Raw genomic sequence first — 16,558 nt, 5'->3', positions numbered from 1 at the left:
ACCTCACTGAGGCCAGTGCAAGAAAAAAAAAAAGAAAGAGGGGAAAAAAACGGTCTCGTGGTCAACTGAAATGCGCGCCTGCGGAAAAGAAGACGTGCTTCGCTGCAACACAGTGGTGACACACGGGCAGCATATCACCTGCTCCTCGCAGCGTCAGTGCGTCATGATGCGGCCATTCGCCCATCCTTTCTGGTAAAATAAAGAATGTAATAATGACCAGTGTGACGGAATTCGCGATGTGTTCTGGGTGGAAAAAGAGGATCATTGAAGCTTTCGAACTGAGTTTTCGAAGTAGGCGTTGCGGGCAAGTACTCCGCCAGCAGTGCAAGCGCGCAAATTGCCGGAACAACCGCCAATCGGAGGTTCACACACATCGCGAATTCAGTCAGACCGCCCTTTATTAATTTCTCTATTTTCCCTGAAAGAATGGGTAAATCATGACGCACTGACGTTGAGAGAAGCATTCGTCATGCTGCCCGCGTGTCACCGCTGTGTTGCCGTGAAGCACGTCTTCTTTTCCGCAGGCGCACATTTAAGTTGACCACGAGACCGCCTTTTGTTTTGTTTTTTTCTTGCGCTGGCAGCAGCGAGGCTGGGATGCTTCACTTGTCACTCATTAGTATCGCTACATTGCATTGCTTTGTGGCTCCTAAGGGCCACCGTTTCTGCGGATTTGCGGCTAAATCGGGATCGGGAATTGGCACATGGCACCCAAAGTTTTTGAATTAACCGGGCTGGTACTCACCGCCGCTTCAAATTATCCACTCAAATTTACATTGCAAAATACAGGGCCATAGAAATCCTTCTAATTATGCGGGATTTCGAAATAAAAGTTCGAATTAATGAGGTTTTACTGTATTACCCTCACATCGATTCATCATTCTTTAAGTTTGAAAGCTTGTTATACCGGCTTATATGCTCTAATTATAGTAAATTTTAATTAACATATTTTACAGGTTATCACTTGCATTCAACCGAAAGTCAAATCCTGCTACTAGTCAAAGTTGCTTCGAATTCGCTTCGGACCTAAAATTTACTATTCGCACAAGCCTAGTTGTTCCTATGCGACCTCAGTGCTAATCGCGCTGAATAAGAAAATGTTTCTTTTTTTTTTCTTTTTTCAGTATTGTTTCACAATACCGTCCCGAGCTTCCGGCTAGTCAACAATAGTTACTCAATATTCGTGGTAGCACGGCTCAGCGTGGGAGAGCGGAGCCCGTTAATCAGCATGTCGCTGCGCCGCTGACGGTCATGCGCTGCGCAGCCAGTTACAGGGACGCCATGGGCACAGCGAGTACAGCCAGTCAAATCAGCAATGTTTCCTCCGAGATCTCTTTCGACCATGGAAAGCAATTGTAGAAAAAAATCCAGGGAGACTTCAGGCGCAGGCGGCTGTTGTGGTCGGCGGTGCACGTCAGTACGAAAACATTTCGGGGGGGGGGGGGGGGGGGGGGAGCAGCGACATTGGCGGCATGCTGATATGCAGCGTCAGCGGCGCAGCGACATGCTGAGCAGTGCTACCACGAATGAGTAACTATTGTTGACTAGCCGGAAGCTCGGGACGGTTTTGTGAAACAATATTGAAAAAAAGAAAAAAAACGGAAAGATTTTCTTATTCAGCGTGATTAGAACCGAGGTCGCATAGGAACGATAGGGCCAACGTTTATAGCGATAGGGCTCTCTAACCGCCGCAGACATGAACGAAAAAGTTAGGACTCCGTCAGAGCAGTAACGTTGACGTTGACGCATAACCTGACAAAAAAAAAACGGGAGGAATCGAACTGACGACCTGCAGCCATAAAACTATGGAGAGCGCGCCAACCAACTACGCCACGAACACCACACGACGTGGGCGTCTAAAACGACCAAAAATCTACGCCCCGTCACTTTTACGACGGCACTGCGCTGACGGGCCCCGTCACCGTAGTCACCGCTTTACGACGACGGGGCCCGTCACTATAAGTACGTTGCTATTATGACGGGCCCCGTCACTATTACAATTTACACTACAGTGACGGGCCCCGTCACTTTTACGACGGTACTGCGCTGACGGGCCCCGTCACCGTAGTCAGTGCCTATTTCAAAAAGTTTGAAGTCTTGCATCACTTCTGACCATGTTGACACTTCTTTTTGGAAGGCAAGTTTTGTGTAGTACGTGCGTCCCGCGCGGCAAGTGAGTTTGGTGCGAGTTTTGAACGCTGAACGCCGCTTTCTGTGTCACGCAAGTTGTTCTTAGGGTGCGTTTTCACGATTGTCACTTTTGATTGTCGCGCGCATTCTTGCGCCCTCGTTGTTTTGTGTTCGCTGTCGGTGGCGTCTGTGTATTCACTTGTGCTTTGTTGCGCGTGCGACGTTTCTTTCTTGCTGTGTTCGTTTCGCTACTAAACTCTGGAACTGTTGCCGACACCTCACGTGTTTGGCGGCTGAGTCAATGCGCATGCCGGCGCCGTGGCGCAGTTTGAGATCATCTGCTGGTCGTTACGTAACTTGTTTGTTAGTCATCGACTATGCGCACCATCTTAGAACGGTTGAGACACTACTGTTGTGAAAGAAACCAGCGCGCATTTACGACGTAGACGAAGAAAGACACTATAACAGTGCTGTGATGGCGTCTTTCTTTGTTTACGTCGTGATCGTGCACTGGCTTTCACGAAGATATCGCACCAACAGAGGTAGAGTGACGCTTGACAAAAAAAAAAAAAAAGAAAACGAACTTTTTCGTCGCGTTGTTACGCATTTTCCGCAGTCCAAGACGAACACGCTGTTGTGTTTGTAGTCGCTAAAACAAGATGGAGTCGCTTCACTATCCATGGAGAGATAAGTGAGAGAGCTCCCTGTTTTGACAGAAGCAGACGACGCAGTGTTGCTTTGTTTGTTTGCGTGGCCTCCGTGATAAACACCTCGCTGATGGGAACGCACAATTTTTTTTATTTTATTTTTTTAGGCGTGGAATTTTAAGCAACTTTGAGTTTTTCGTGCACTTGTTCGTTGAGAACGTGCGAAAAAATTAAAAAACGTACGATGCCCACGGAATTGGAGTGACTGATTGATTAGTCAATTGCAGAATCCTTTAGGCACAAAGGTTCTTACTAAACAACTTCACGCATTTAGCAGATAGGCCACTTCAGCTAGGCGCTAGCACATGTGTCTCGTGCACTGACCGCGCTTCAAATGCGGCGGTGAAATCGTTCGCCAAAACGACGCACCGACAAACGCTTGAACTGTTATTGCTCTGTGTTATTGCTCTATGTAAAAAAGAATAATTCTTAGCTATGCAGAATCCAACACTTGTGCTTAAAATGTTGGGAAACACCATTGCAGGTTAATGTGGATGTTTTCTATGAAGGTTCTTTTTTTGTGTGTCTGTGGTATGGAAGAAACAGCTTATATCTACACCATTTTGTTTTAAAATGTTTATGCTGCTTACCATTGTTTCTTTTTTAAGTCAAAAGTTCTCCAATATTACTACACATACTCAACGACGTAACTGCTGCGTCCTGTGTACATTTGTCAATTGTAACCGGCTTCATCGGTATTGCTTCCCCTGTTATAATTATTCGGGCTCACACCACTTTTGACGTGTCGTCCATCATTATCATGCCTTGCCCTTGCGGCTGTGTTCCTCCGTTTTTTAGTTGTTTTGTGGTGTACTGGGCTTGTCTGCACTCATGTGTTGACTGCAGATGCCTTAAAGGGGTCCTACAACACTTTTTCAAGTAATCGTCTAATGACCTCAGTATCGGAGTTTATTTTCTTGCGAATCGATTGCTGCAAAAATTTTTCGAATCCGTCAAGAATGAGCGAAGTTACAGGGGGATGGAAAACTGGGTGAGTTGGTGTAGATTCACCTACGTGTTTCGCGCTGTTGGCTGCAATGAATTACAGGGGGATTTTTCGCTCGCTTTACGTGTTTTCTTTGTTTTTTCGTCCAGATGAGCGCGCTGAAAGCTACACAGGGAGGGATCGCGCGGCGGAAAGCTGTGGCTGCATGTGCAGCGTTCCTGCGTGCCATAGAGCTTGTTTGTTTGTTGCCATGTCTTGTTTGCTTGCAATGGAAGACGTGGCGATGTGTACCGTTTTCTGGCCTCCGATTGCTCGGTGTGTGGCAGCATGTTCGGTTTAGCCACACTTTCTCAGACGCAAGTTAAGAGTGGGGCTCTGCGTTGTTGTAATCCAAGTGACAGTGCGGTACAGCCGCACCAAATGTACCATTAGACAATCTCCTCATGTCAGTTCCTGTGGAAACATGATGTTGAACAGGGATGGTAGAAAAGAGAACAGAACAGGAAAGGCGCGTTGTCCTCTTTTCTGCCGTCACTTGTCTGTTGCACTGTTCGATATCACGAACCAGTGCCAACTTGCCCAACTTTCCACTTTAATGCTGCGGAAACCCCTGGACCATATCCAAGAGGTAGCCATCCAAAACAAAATGCCCGTCATTCCTCTGGCATTATAGAAATGTTGGCACGTGTCTTGGGATCAGATTAGTGCACGAGAACGATACCCAGCACCTCCAGTAGTTTCAACATCACAAAACACATTAGTGAATGCAGAATTCGATTAGCAAATTTCATTATTCAAACACACTTATTCCTACTGTACTGTTGATTTCTTGTGTTTTGTAGGGTCGACGGGATGGTTGAGCACGAAGGAGAAGTGGAACAGGATCGTTTGGCCGATGACGGTCCCTCACTGACGAAACTACCGGATCACGTGCTGATCAAAATCTGCCAATATTTGGAACCATTTGATGTGCTGAGCTTTGGTAGAACATGCCACTGTCTCAACAGGTTGACTTCAAGTCGGTTCCTGTGGACGTCCTTGGCTCTGTCGTGGTGCCGGGGCTTGTGGAATTACCTTCCCGGCGAAGCTGGCTACGGGCCTGAGGAGCCCAAGCAGTGGCTTTTTCATCTGCTGCGACTGTGCAGAGAAAGGCAACCAACGAAGGTGCAGACAGTGTCGTTCGAGAATGGCGAGACATGGGTTCGGACGCGAAATGACAGGTTTACTTGCAAGGTATGTTTTCAGCTGTTTCGGGCGGGCAATGGAGTTTTAACACGGTAGCGTTAAAGAGCACGTTTTGCAGAAATTTCGGTGTCGGCGTCGTTTGGTTGTGAGCGAAACACCAGCATTGTCTGTGAGTGAAAATTCAAGATAGATGCAAATAAAGAAATAATAAAAATGTTTGGTCAAGATGAGAATCAAACCCAGGCCTTCTGCGTGGCAAGTAGGTGTTCTACCACGGAGCCACGCCAGTGCTTGAAACTGTTTCGTAAAAAAATGCTTAGGAATGTCATGTAGTGGGTGGAGTGTCCTTAACGCATCTAATACAGCATAGCAGAATTGTAGAATTGCACCAGGCATCAAAACATGTTAATTGGGCAATGAGTGGGTGGTGAGGGAGTGTGCGAAAATGTTATTGTCTCTCGCTGCTGTGTGCTCACACCACCTGTGTGAAACTTCACGACGTAGGATAACCTTTGGGAAACGAAACCGATCCTGGCCGTAAGAAAGGCTTTATATGTTACAATATGTCGTATCCTCCGAAGCTTGGCAGTGTATCTTATTCTACAGCTTCTATCATTCCAGACCTTCAGTTCACATAAACGAATCAAATATGAAAATATTGTCAGTTCTCCTTCAATTTGTACGTCCAATTTCTCCAAATCTTGTGAAAAAAAAGCATTGGAAATGTGCCAGAATGCCATGCCCAAAATAATTCACTATCTTTGTTACGCTAAGCCACTGCTACTGCTTTTTACGAGCTCGCAGCTGGCCAGTGAACCCCCGCGTGCTATCTAAAAACAACAAATAATGGCCCCCATGCTTTCCTTGGCGTCACGATCTGTCGGCTTCATTGGATTAGATTAGGGTACGTATCCGTCAGCAGTAGTCTGAGCGTAAGAGCCTGAGGCCTATTAAGTTCAGGGTTAGGGCACGTGGGCACCCTCGTTGAGGTTGTGGGGGAGCGCCTTTGACCTGTCCAACGTGTGCAAGACACCAGATTAGTGCATGGTGCTTGATACCGTCGCGGCCACCACTCCGAAGCTCCCTGAAAGTATTCCCTGAATTTGTGTGGTGCTCCCTGAAAAAATTCGTCGATGTGCGCTTCTTTGGATTTTTTTTATCTCCAGATAATCTTCCACCAGTGATGTTCGCATTCGTAAATATATGCAGTTCAAGTTTAGATTTAAATTGCTCATTTTATTTCGCCTCAGGATTATTTGACAGTATATCTTAATTTAAAGAATCAAATGTCACGTTAAAGCAACGATATGTTCCAATGTTCGAAGCGTAACTAGAACACACTCCTTTCACATTTAAGGTACTTGTAATGGGAACTCGTTCCAAGCTTGGAAAGGAACGAGTTTTCGTTCCTGTTTTAGGGGAACGTGTACAACACTGATAACTTGCACCCCGACATCAGCTCTAAATTTTTTCTTATTTTTTCTTCAAGATTTTCAATCTCAATATTATCAGCTCATCGACCTTTGCTCTTATTCCACATGAATTGATGGCTTATCCTTGAGCTTGGCATTATCATTTGACTGACCCACCCTGTCTTTTTTTGTGCTCCTCCTTTTTTCTTTCTTCAACAGGTTAGCATGCTTGCCTGGGCATACGAGGCCATGAACAACAGGAAGTCCCCATTCGTCCTGAACTGCGTCTGGGTCGATGACATAGCCCTGTTCAAACGCCTCAGCCCTAAAATACACTTCAATGTTTCAGAACTGACTCTCGATCTAAAGAGTGCCCGCCAGCTTGCCACCCTAGGTGGGGCTCGGGCACACGACCTACGGGGCCCAAAGCAACCCCACATCGACGCTCGCAACTATATCTCGCGCAAACCGCCTTCGAGTGCAAGATGGTGCGAGGATCTGTTTCCCCAAGGCCCAGAGGGAAGCATTTGCCCGTTATTGGTGTGCCCTTCCACGGACGGTTACGCTCTGGAATCTTCAGGTGTTGATGGTCTCGTTACGTGTGCGTGCTATGTGCTCGAGCGGCATCTTGCCCGTGCCTGCCTCAGAGGACAAATGACGCTTGGAAAGATGGCTGTCATGATCAAGGACGCATGCTGGTACTTGCACAGCACCTACCTTGATCATAAGAGGACGGCTGAGCAGAAGTGGCCAAACTGCCCCGTAGCCCATGCCATCGTCAGCATGTCCGAAGGGGGATTGCCCGATTTGGCTGCCTGGCAGGTGAGGCTGCAGTTCGAATGCTTTTACCAGCGGAGCTGTTTAAGCTTGCCAGTCCCCGCGAGGCGTTTGCAAAAACTCGGGTGGGTATGCACCTAGGAGTCCGGCAAGCCCCACTACCGAGTACAGCAGATGCGAGGGAAAGCGAAAGAGAGTGATCGATAGCCGCGGGGAAGGAGGTTCGAGCCTGAGGTGGGAGAGAGTGAAGCCTTGTAAAACGAGGAGTGCTGAGGCAAGATGCTGGAAAGGAGGAGGTTAGGCGAGTGCACGGTGTTAGAATAGTTTAGGTGTAGCGACGGCGCATTGGAATGAGGGGAAATCGGGGACCTCTTTCCCTTTCTTGCCGAAAGGAGGCGCGCACGGGACGGAGGCCACCTGGCTATACCCAGCACAAACCTGCCGCTTCTAACATTCGGTGTTTTAGCGTGTTTAGCAATATCGCAAGGCCCTGTGAGGATTGCATGGTATTGTAATATCATATATATAAGTTAGATATAAAGACTTAGTAGTGTTTTATGCATGACGGTTCGGCATGCGGCGTGAAGCTCATAAACACCACCTTCGGCCTCGGCAACACCGTGGCCTAGGCGATCGTGCCCGCATTTGTCTACAAATGTAAATCTGCAGTTGCGTGACGCGTGTTGAATTCACCCTTCATTTGCCCTCGAAAGATTAATTAATGTATTTGCGGTCAGCATCATATAAAGAGCAGGTGTCATGTTAAGGGGCATCTCGCATATGAGATCAAGTGAGCCTTCAGAATCTTTTACTACGAACCGCTTATTTGCAAATTCCGTAAACATTTGCGAGAATTGACGGATGCTTTGATGTAATGGAATAAAATAACTCTATTTAGGTCTTTCGGGGCGTGCACTAGCAGGTGACGCGCCGCTCCCACGTCGGAAAATACAGGATTGAAAGAGAATGCAATGAAGTGGGCGAGCTTGTGGCCGATGACTACGAAGCCGCTCTTTGACATATTCAAAATAAATAGACTGCAAGATATATACGTTATGGTGCGCCAAGAATTTTATCACAGTATTGGCACTATCTACGAATTTTACATATTTTTGCCTAAAAAAGCTGCTTTAGCTCGAGTATTGTATGGCGCGGCTAAATGATACGAAAGAATGTTTCCTCACAAGAACGTTTCCTTTTAAATAGCGCTTCCCATGATTTGGTGACAAATCGCACATCAAAATGTTTTTCACAAACAAAATTTGCTGTTTGCAACTCGCGATTTTTCCGTGGAATAGCAGTGGCCACATTTTCAAGCGGTCACTATCCTTCGGAGCAGCGAAAAAGCAAATTTTCTCCGTGCATGATTTGTAGCCCGAGATGCATCGCGGCAAAGAGCACTTCTTGCCCATCTGGACAATATAAGTTGTGTAAATAAGGACACGATGAACAAGGTTAAGCTATTTCAAATAGGCTAGCATTTAGGCGGCAGGCGTTTCGACTGGCGAAAGTATGTGCACGAATGGGGCCTCGTCTGGTTTGGCCTGTTAATTTTAACGGGTCAGACAGTGACGTCACGGAATATGGTGTCACTCTCAACTCCTGCTATTCCCGAAAGAAGAAACTGGAAAGCAAATGGTTAGGGCGCTGAAAAAGAAACGGGCACGACCATTTCACGTTTGTGCACCCAGAGCAGGGCACAAAGTTCTACTTCCGCTACTGCAACAAACAGCATGTCTGTGACGAATAACGAGAGGCAGAATCAGAATGGCACATGGTGAGTCATGATAAAGGGGTGGTGCCATCAAATTTCGAGGCTATAACAAGCCTGTTGTGGGTTTCCTCTGTATGCAAGGACATTCCACACGAAGGGTCGGACACAGCAAACGTTTAGAATATATTTTAATTCACTTCCAAAGTGTACCTAAATGCCCATTCTACCGGTGGAAACCCATCGCTAGCGCGCCAACACTGACGTAGATCTGTAGGATGGGCAACGAAAGTTGTAGTGACGTCACACCAAATCTGCTGTAGTAACATGAGTGACCTCCGGACCTCCGCCACTTCCGCAACATACGTACCGGCTGTAGTGATCTAGAATATATTCTAATTCACTATAGTACCGGCAAAGCATCAGTTGCTACATCACTCGCCGAGTTTCGATCGCTTCCTGGTTTAGTGCGTCACAGCCTTGTGCGGTCACGTGACCACGCCTCCTACACTTCTACGTCACTGCCCAACCTCGGCGCCCAGAAACCGAAACCGAAAGTTGTCCACATCAAAAGGCGATATTAAATTATTCAGCGAGAATACACGAATCTTGGTGCGTGCATCATGCTTCCTGGAGCTATAGGAAACGCTTACAGCAAAGAACGCGCAAGCCACAAACTTGGTGGCATCGCCCCTTTAACCTTCACTACCACGCGCCAGCCAGCACGTGTAAACGTTGCACAGGCGGCTGAACAACTAACACCGTGGGCGGCTGCTTGAATCCATGCGATATGGTGCATGCACAACGACAACCCATGAAAGGAATTTCTAACCTATCAAATTCAAATGTGTTGCTTTCTTCTTACAAGCATCATATAGAGAGAAGTCAACCCCCCTCATCCCCGCTTCCTTTTTCAGGGAATACCTTTTCTTTTTGACTAACCCAGTTCGGGTCCGCCACGGTGGACCAGTGGCTAAGGTGCTCGGCTGCCGACCCGAAGGTCGCGGGCACGGTGTTCCGTTGTCGCGGGTTCGATTCGAGCTGCAGCGGTCGCATTTTGGTAGAGGCGAAATGGTAGAGGCCTGTGCGATGTCGGTGCACGTTAAAGAACACCAGATTGTCGAAATTTCCGGAGCCCTCCACTACGGCGTCTCTCATAATCATATCGTGATTTTGGGACATAAAACACCAGATGTTATTATTAACCCAGTTTATCGCGGCGGCCTCAACCAATTTGCCACGGTGGCCTTATTTGTGCACGAGCTAAAATATTTTTGAAATTCGTGTCCACCTGTAAACCCATTATCGCTGTTTGCAGAAGCTATATTTCCTATGTATTTCCATCTGCTGGCTACCGCCACTGAATTTCTTGATGTTGTGCATTTACTTTCAAATAAGATTGATATGTGCGGTTACCCTGATAAAAGAGGAACGGCCAGCAGTTGAGGATTTGTCGCAAATGCAGCTTTGTAAGCGACGCGGCCCCCGTTGAAGCAGCTGACCTAAAGCCTCGATACACCCAGCGCAGCCTGTCGGAAAAAACGCGAAGCGCGTCCCCATGTTCGGCGAGGAGGCTGCGCGGCGGAGGCGGAACGTCGGTACACCTAACCTATTCTAACACCGTGGGCGAGTGTTAAGCGAAAATTGTGCTCGGCGAAGGGTAGAGAAGGAAGGAAATGAGAGGAGATGAGAAATGGAGAAGGGAGGAGGAGAAATAAATAAAATAAAATTTCTTGGCAGCAGGATTCGAACTTTGGTACCCCCGCTCCAAAGGTGAGCGTCTTAACCGCTCGGCTGTCCAGGCACGCTATCAGAACAAGCATTTATGGGAACCATATGATTACGTTTCCATGGGCAAGAGAAGGAGAAAAAGATAGATAGAAAGAATGAAAGACAGAGAGAGAAATAAGGCATAGCATAGCCATGTATAGTATAGCAAGGGGCGGGAAAGGGAAGTGATGGTGAGGAGGAGGGCGAGACCAAGAGCTCTGCTTATTTCACAGTCTTTGCCCCAATTTTTTTCTGTGTGTGTGGTTGTTCACTAAAAGGGCGGTGTTGGGAATGAAGCACAGTAAAAGCTTTCATTCATAGTACTATAGTACTATTGCATGTGGGGTGGTAGGTTTGATTTTAGACTATGATGGTCTAGTTACTGTGGGACTGAGTGTAATGACACTTGCATGATGAGCTATGGGTGCACATTGAAGGAAGCCGGATATCTCAGAATAAATTTGAAGATTTCCTTGGTAGGACTCCTCGAGGCCTCTGTGTTGGCCAATGTGAGTACATTTGTTTGACAGGATGATGCGCTCAAAACTATTTCTTGTGCAAGGTTTCAGTAGCTAACGCTATCGTTCTTGTTGGCAGCCTTTTCTCAACCCACTGGGCCTGCAGTGGAGAGAAGTGATGTCCCAGTGTGCCGCACTGCTTAAAGAGCATGGAACGTTGGACGCCATCGTCGACATGGCGAGGATTCGGTGGAGGCAGGCCCTGCTGTCTGACATCGAGGCTGTCGTTGGGCACAGTGGCAAGACATTTGCTTCGAGGATCAATCTCACGGACTGCGACGTAATTGGTGGAGACAATCCACACCAGGACATGGCTTCAGCTGCATTTGTGTCTCCGTCTGGTGCCTTAGTCATGTGGCAACTTCTTGGCCAGGGTTACTACTGATACTACAAGGGCGCGAATGCACACACGCACATGAAGACCTGAACAAAGTAGAGGATTGCATCAAAGGCCCAGTGCAGCAAAAAGTTCCGATCTCGTAAAGAGGCTAGTTTTTAATATTGTAGATATAGAGGAGCCTCCGTGCAAAATTTTGGTTTTAAAGTATGGGTGGAAGCATGCAGATATAGCCAGTTTTTTATGCATAACTGGTAGCCTGTGGCAGCACGCGTCTTAAACAAGTGCGACACAGAACATGAGAACAGACAAAAGTGCAAGCAGTGAACTTTTCAACAGAGTTGAAGTTTAGCACTTGCGTTTTCGTCTATTGTTAAGTTTCCAGTATCATCACTGTTTACGTTGCGTGCTGCCATGACTAAGAACCTAGCGCACAAGTACGTCTTGAGCAATACTTAACTGGGTTTATTTTGTCCACGACTGCATAGGTGTATGTGCTGGTACAGTCTTTTGTGGCCCATTGTCGGGTAAACGGTGTTGGTGGGGAGCTTGATATCTCGGTTGTTTCCGGCAGTTCTGGTGTTCTGTGTATATTCTGTTCTTTTAGATGTATATCCTCTTCTTTGAAATTAAACGCACCGCCGTTTTGCAGTCCGTATCTTTGTGGAGGCTTCAGAGTTCGTGTTGATGTTCGTAACTCAACCCTTAGAGATTCCATTGGTAATTTGTTAAAGTCTTGTAGTTTGCCCGAACTTTTGTTTCAAGGCAAGGTGTGTTTGCATCTTGCATTTGTATGATCGCTGTTGCTCTGTTTTGTTTGGAAGTTTTTCTTGTCTTGTTTTTGAGTCTTTGTCATTTCAAATACTGTCAGGCCGCAGGTATTCCATGTGGTGCTTCTGCACGCCCCTGTCTTCCTAGCGTATTTCGTAGGTTCTACTTTCACGAATGCTCCTCTCAGTGCCTTCAGTCCACTTTTTGTTCGTTCGATGATGCTCAACTAGGCTGACTCAGCTTTGGTCACATGACAATCGCTAGCGGAGTTTGCAGGACGCTTTCCTTCCCTCTTTCTTGCGCTGCATGTTGTAGGGGGTTGAATCTCTTGCAGAATCCCTCGACAAACATAAGTTTAGCTGGATTGCAGCTGGTCATAACGTGTTTGGTACTTTTCTGTAGGTGGCGGGAACGCCATGACACACGTGTATAGTCGTTCCTGCTCTGAGGCTTGAATCAATTGACCTCTTTAAGGTGCCTGCAAAGTTCCCAGCTGTGCCATTTGTAGCAGGATTAATTGGTGGTGAGAAAGACATTTCGACTTCATTCCTCCACGCCTAAGCCATTGGTCACGCCGTTTGTCGGGAGCCGCTAGGATCTGGAGGGTGGCACTTTGCCAACGTGACATCGCCGTGCTGTGCACGGGCAAGTTATGTTGGACCATATGAGCGCCTTAATAAGATGCCAACCTGAAACTTCCTCCAAGTTCTGAGACTATGCTCAGGGTATGCAAAACATTTGTTGATGTTAGAGATCTAATTTGTCTATTTTATATTGTGTACATGTTACCCTTGATGGGTCATCCGGTTGCCCAGAGACTTATCAGTAACAATGCTGGTAACCATAGGTCGGCAAACTCACTCATGAGTCGACTCAGTCAGATTCAGATCGGGCCGTGAGTCTGAGTGAGTCCGGGTGAGTAATGTTTTGGCGAGTTTGAGTCCGAGTGAGCCCTAAGCGCGAAATATATTTCTTTAGTGAGTCAGAGTGAGCTCCACCTCTTGTTGCCGACTTATGGTCCTATCTACTCATCTTCAACGTTGCTATCGCCCTGAATATATCGCCTTATGTTTATACTTAAGTCTATTCAAGCATATCTCAGCACTCTAGCATTCATGCACAACCTCAATATTTATTGATCAGAGGTGTGAGTTAGGGTAAGGGGTGCCATGACCTCTCTCCGCAATCTTCTTGATAAAAATATCTCCTCTGAGTCGCGTATTTCATAAAAATGTCTATAGGATTGATATATGATGATGATATATTATATATGATAACTCTTATTTGAAGGTACAAGATCAAAAGGCATATCGAAGAGCACCGACTACGTGAGATATTGGCGTTAAAGAGGATCGACACCACAATCGAAAAGGCCAATTTTTTGCCAGCGGACTCATGAGTCGACTCACTCAGGAAAAGTGCTGCAGGGCCCTTTTAACATGTGTAATATAGTGTGGTAGGAGAGTAAAATAACAACCAGGCGTCACACAATGCGAATTGCATAATGAGTGGGTCGTTTAAAGCTTCCAACCCATTACAAGCCACAATGCTTGATCGTCATCAGCCACAGCATAAACAAAGTGCACATAATACCTTGCAGATGTGTAGCGGGTACCTGGCTTCTCTGCAGAATGACGAATAATGGCATAGTGCGTGCTTCCCTACTTCACAAAAATTATTTGTGGCGTAGTGGGTACCTTGCAAGTGTACTTGGAGTAGTTGCCCCAAGAGAGTTTACAACGGGCTCTAGAAAGGCCACTCTTTCAGCTTTCGCTGTGACAGTGCTGCGTGTTCCTCGCAGGCCTGGCGTTTTTTTGCAGCAGAGCTGTTATGGTCGAGGTTCGCACTGTGTCGTAGATAGCAAATTATCATCATGAACCGGCACGTGCTCAATGACCGTCTAAGCATTCTGTGCAGATGGTTGACAAGAGAAGCCAAGCTTTGTGCCACAGTGGTGCTACTGTGACGTACGATTCCAGTAGTCCACTATTCCGTAAATGGTAGCAGGTCTATGGAACAAGCTGAAAGTCACTCTTATGATCTCAACCAAAGCAACAACGCTGATTTGCAGGCAAGGACTGGCTAGAATTGCTTTCTTTTTTTTGCGTTGTTGTGCGAGTTTCCAAGACACCGTGTACTTGTTTGTGGCAGTGCTAAAGGACTGCTGATTGAGGAAAGCCCTTTGGTGAAGTGAAACATTAGAGAGAGACTTTATCCAACGGGGTGCAAACATAAGCAGCTAAGATGATGGTGCAATGTGGAGGTGCATAGCTAAATATGACACTCAGAGCTGCTGTTGCAGGAACTAATCAAGAGTACTTTACTTTGCTGCTTAGATAAATTTTCAGCAGTAGGCATGTTGCCTCATTGATGTTTCTTTGACAAGGACACTTGTGGAATAGGGAAACGGGTCTATTGGACACTGTGGTTATGCAGAGTGTTACGAGATGTTGCCATCATCTGGTAACCCGGTGTTGCATGGTAACGACATTGCATATATCGGAACAATGGACATGTTAAAGCTATCTTACGGTGATTGTCATGGCACTGGCTGTGCCTGCCCTCAGTTTTTTTGTTGTTTTTTTTTATCACAGACGAACGTTCCTTTCGTCAATGAAACAGGGATGGCGACTGTCTTCTCTGTTGATGTGGAAAATATTTTTGTTGTTACTACAGTTGTACCTTGACCACTTTCATTTGTTTCTTCAAACCTGGGCAGGCATTACTTGCAAGAGTAGTCGCTTGTGAAACAAGGAAGTTGCGTACTTGCATTAACTTACGTCTTCAACAGTCAAGTTTGTTATTTGTAGTCCCTTGTTTCCATCACTGGATCGATGTCAAATGTTTATGCTTGTTAAGAAAGATTCCCTCTACTGCAGTGCTTTTTAACGTGAAGACTATATTAACACGAACGAAGTGACCTTACGTAGACAAAAGGAAAAATGAACGTAGTTGGCTCTGCTGCAAGTGGTGATGTGTTTCTGTGAGAGTGCCACCGTAAAGTAAACAGCGTTCTTACATATGCTTGCTTAGAAAAGTTTTTGGACCACCAAAGTAATGGAGAAACAAGTGCAGCTTGGCAAACTTGGCAACTTATGAGCCAACGTCCATTCATGCCTGCTGATAACCACTGGTGCCTTTTCGCGATTACCTAATGTCTATGTCTTTTTGCAGCATAGGCTTGACACTAGTGCAGAGGACGATTTCACTGATACAGCTTACGGCCTTCTTGATACATGTGATACAAGTGCAACCAATACGTGGTTTCTGCAGTGAATGCTTGCACTATCATTGAATGTGCTGGTCACATAAGAAGTTAAGATAGTGGAGGCTTAGGGCTTAACTGATGGCTACACGTTAGGGTGTTGCTACATATTCTTGGTTCAGTGGTATGTACATGGGTGTGCATTGTATGCACTCATTTGTACCCTAACTAAGCTTCTTCTTTTTTTGGCACCTATAGTTTTGCATGAGAGCAGAAACGTGTAGAGCAGTACACTAAAAAAAAAAACTGATGATGTTCAAAGCTCGCCATTGTTTCATCCTACCCCACGTCATGACACATTGTCAATTTATCCTGCACTCTACCCCACCGTGTGATAAACTCTGGCACTATGAAACTTGAGATGTTCCTGAGGTCTTGTTGTGTTGTGTGTTTTGCTTTGTTTTGCGCTTTGAGTAGAGTATGCCTGAAATCACCACTGTGCAATGTCACTTTGTATTGTATACAGACCTTCCAGTGCAGCAGTCCACGGACATGGAGAGATCATCCGTTTCGAGAAAACAGCACAGACTAGTGTGATAGTGTTTTCTGCTTGTCGTTGCTTTGCTTTACACTGGCTTTTGTTCACAAAGTGTTAATTGTGTGTGTGACAAACGTCCCATTTTTAAAAATCTTAGTCGGTGAGGAAACTGTGTAAAAACCAGACACTTGGTGCTTTGGACAATGTATGTCGAGCTTGAGTAGACGAGACAGAGTGTTGAAATGCATTTTGAGAGGCAGAAGCGCATTTTATTGTTTTTACCACATTGTTTAACTCGGCGCTTTGTTAGGAGGCATGTGATTACTTTTCTCCCAAGCACTCTGCTGGGATTGCTCCATCAAACTCAGTCTGCACTGTTTGCAATGAAAGCAAAGTGACTCTCTTACTGAATGTTGTGCCTTCAGTTGTGCTGAAAGTGCTCTCTCACTCCACCCTAATGGAGTGAACTTGTGCCATTGTGAGGGTAGTGTGGGCCTTTTTGTTGCTCTTTTTTTTTTCATTGTATTACAGTGTGAAGGGATTTAGACCAG

General features: G+C 46.2%; 1 protein-coding gene across 1 annotated transcript; it reads left to right on the top strand.

The window, feature by feature from the left end:
- Window positions 1-2,037: 2,037 nt before the first annotated feature.
- Window positions 2,038-11,713, top strand: LOC119389901 (uncharacterized). The gene is made up of 4 exons (XM_037657321.2): window positions 2,038-2,237; window positions 4,626-5,016; window positions 6,600-7,202; window positions 11,236-11,713. The coding sequence occupies exons 2-4, from the start codon at window positions 4,636-4,638 to the stop codon at window positions 11,539-11,541; spliced, it is 1,290 nt and encodes a 429-aa protein (XP_037513249.1). The 5' UTR covers window positions 2,038-2,237; window positions 4,626-4,635; the 3' UTR covers window positions 11,542-11,713.
- The last annotated feature ends 4,845 nt before the right edge of the window (window positions 11,714-16,558 follow it).

This window comes from Rhipicephalus sanguineus, chromosome 4, assembly GCF_013339695.2.
Source record: "Rhipicephalus sanguineus isolate Rsan-2018 chromosome 4, BIME_Rsan_1.4, whole genome shotgun sequence".
NCBI classification, from domain to species: Eukaryota; Metazoa; Arthropoda; class Arachnida; order Ixodida; family Ixodidae; genus Rhipicephalus; species Rhipicephalus sanguineus.
The sequence above is the reverse complement of the archived record's forward strand: the minus strand, read 5'-3'. Positions and strand labels throughout refer to the sequence as shown.

Bases quoted from the DNA above. Each gene is read 5' to 3' on its own strand.
- LOC119389901 (XM_037657321.2), top strand. From the start codon at position 4,636: ATGGTTGAGCACGAAGGAGAAGTGGAACAGGATCGTTTGGCCGATGAC. The intron at 5,017-6,599 runs GTATGTTTTCAG...TTTCTTCAACAG, and splicing joins ATGACAGGTTTACTTGCAAG to GTTAGCATGCTTGCCTGGGC. The intron at 7,203-11,235 runs GTGAGGCTGCAG...TCTTGTTGGCAG, and splicing joins CCGATTTGGCTGCCTGGCAG to CCTTTTCTCAACCCACTGGG.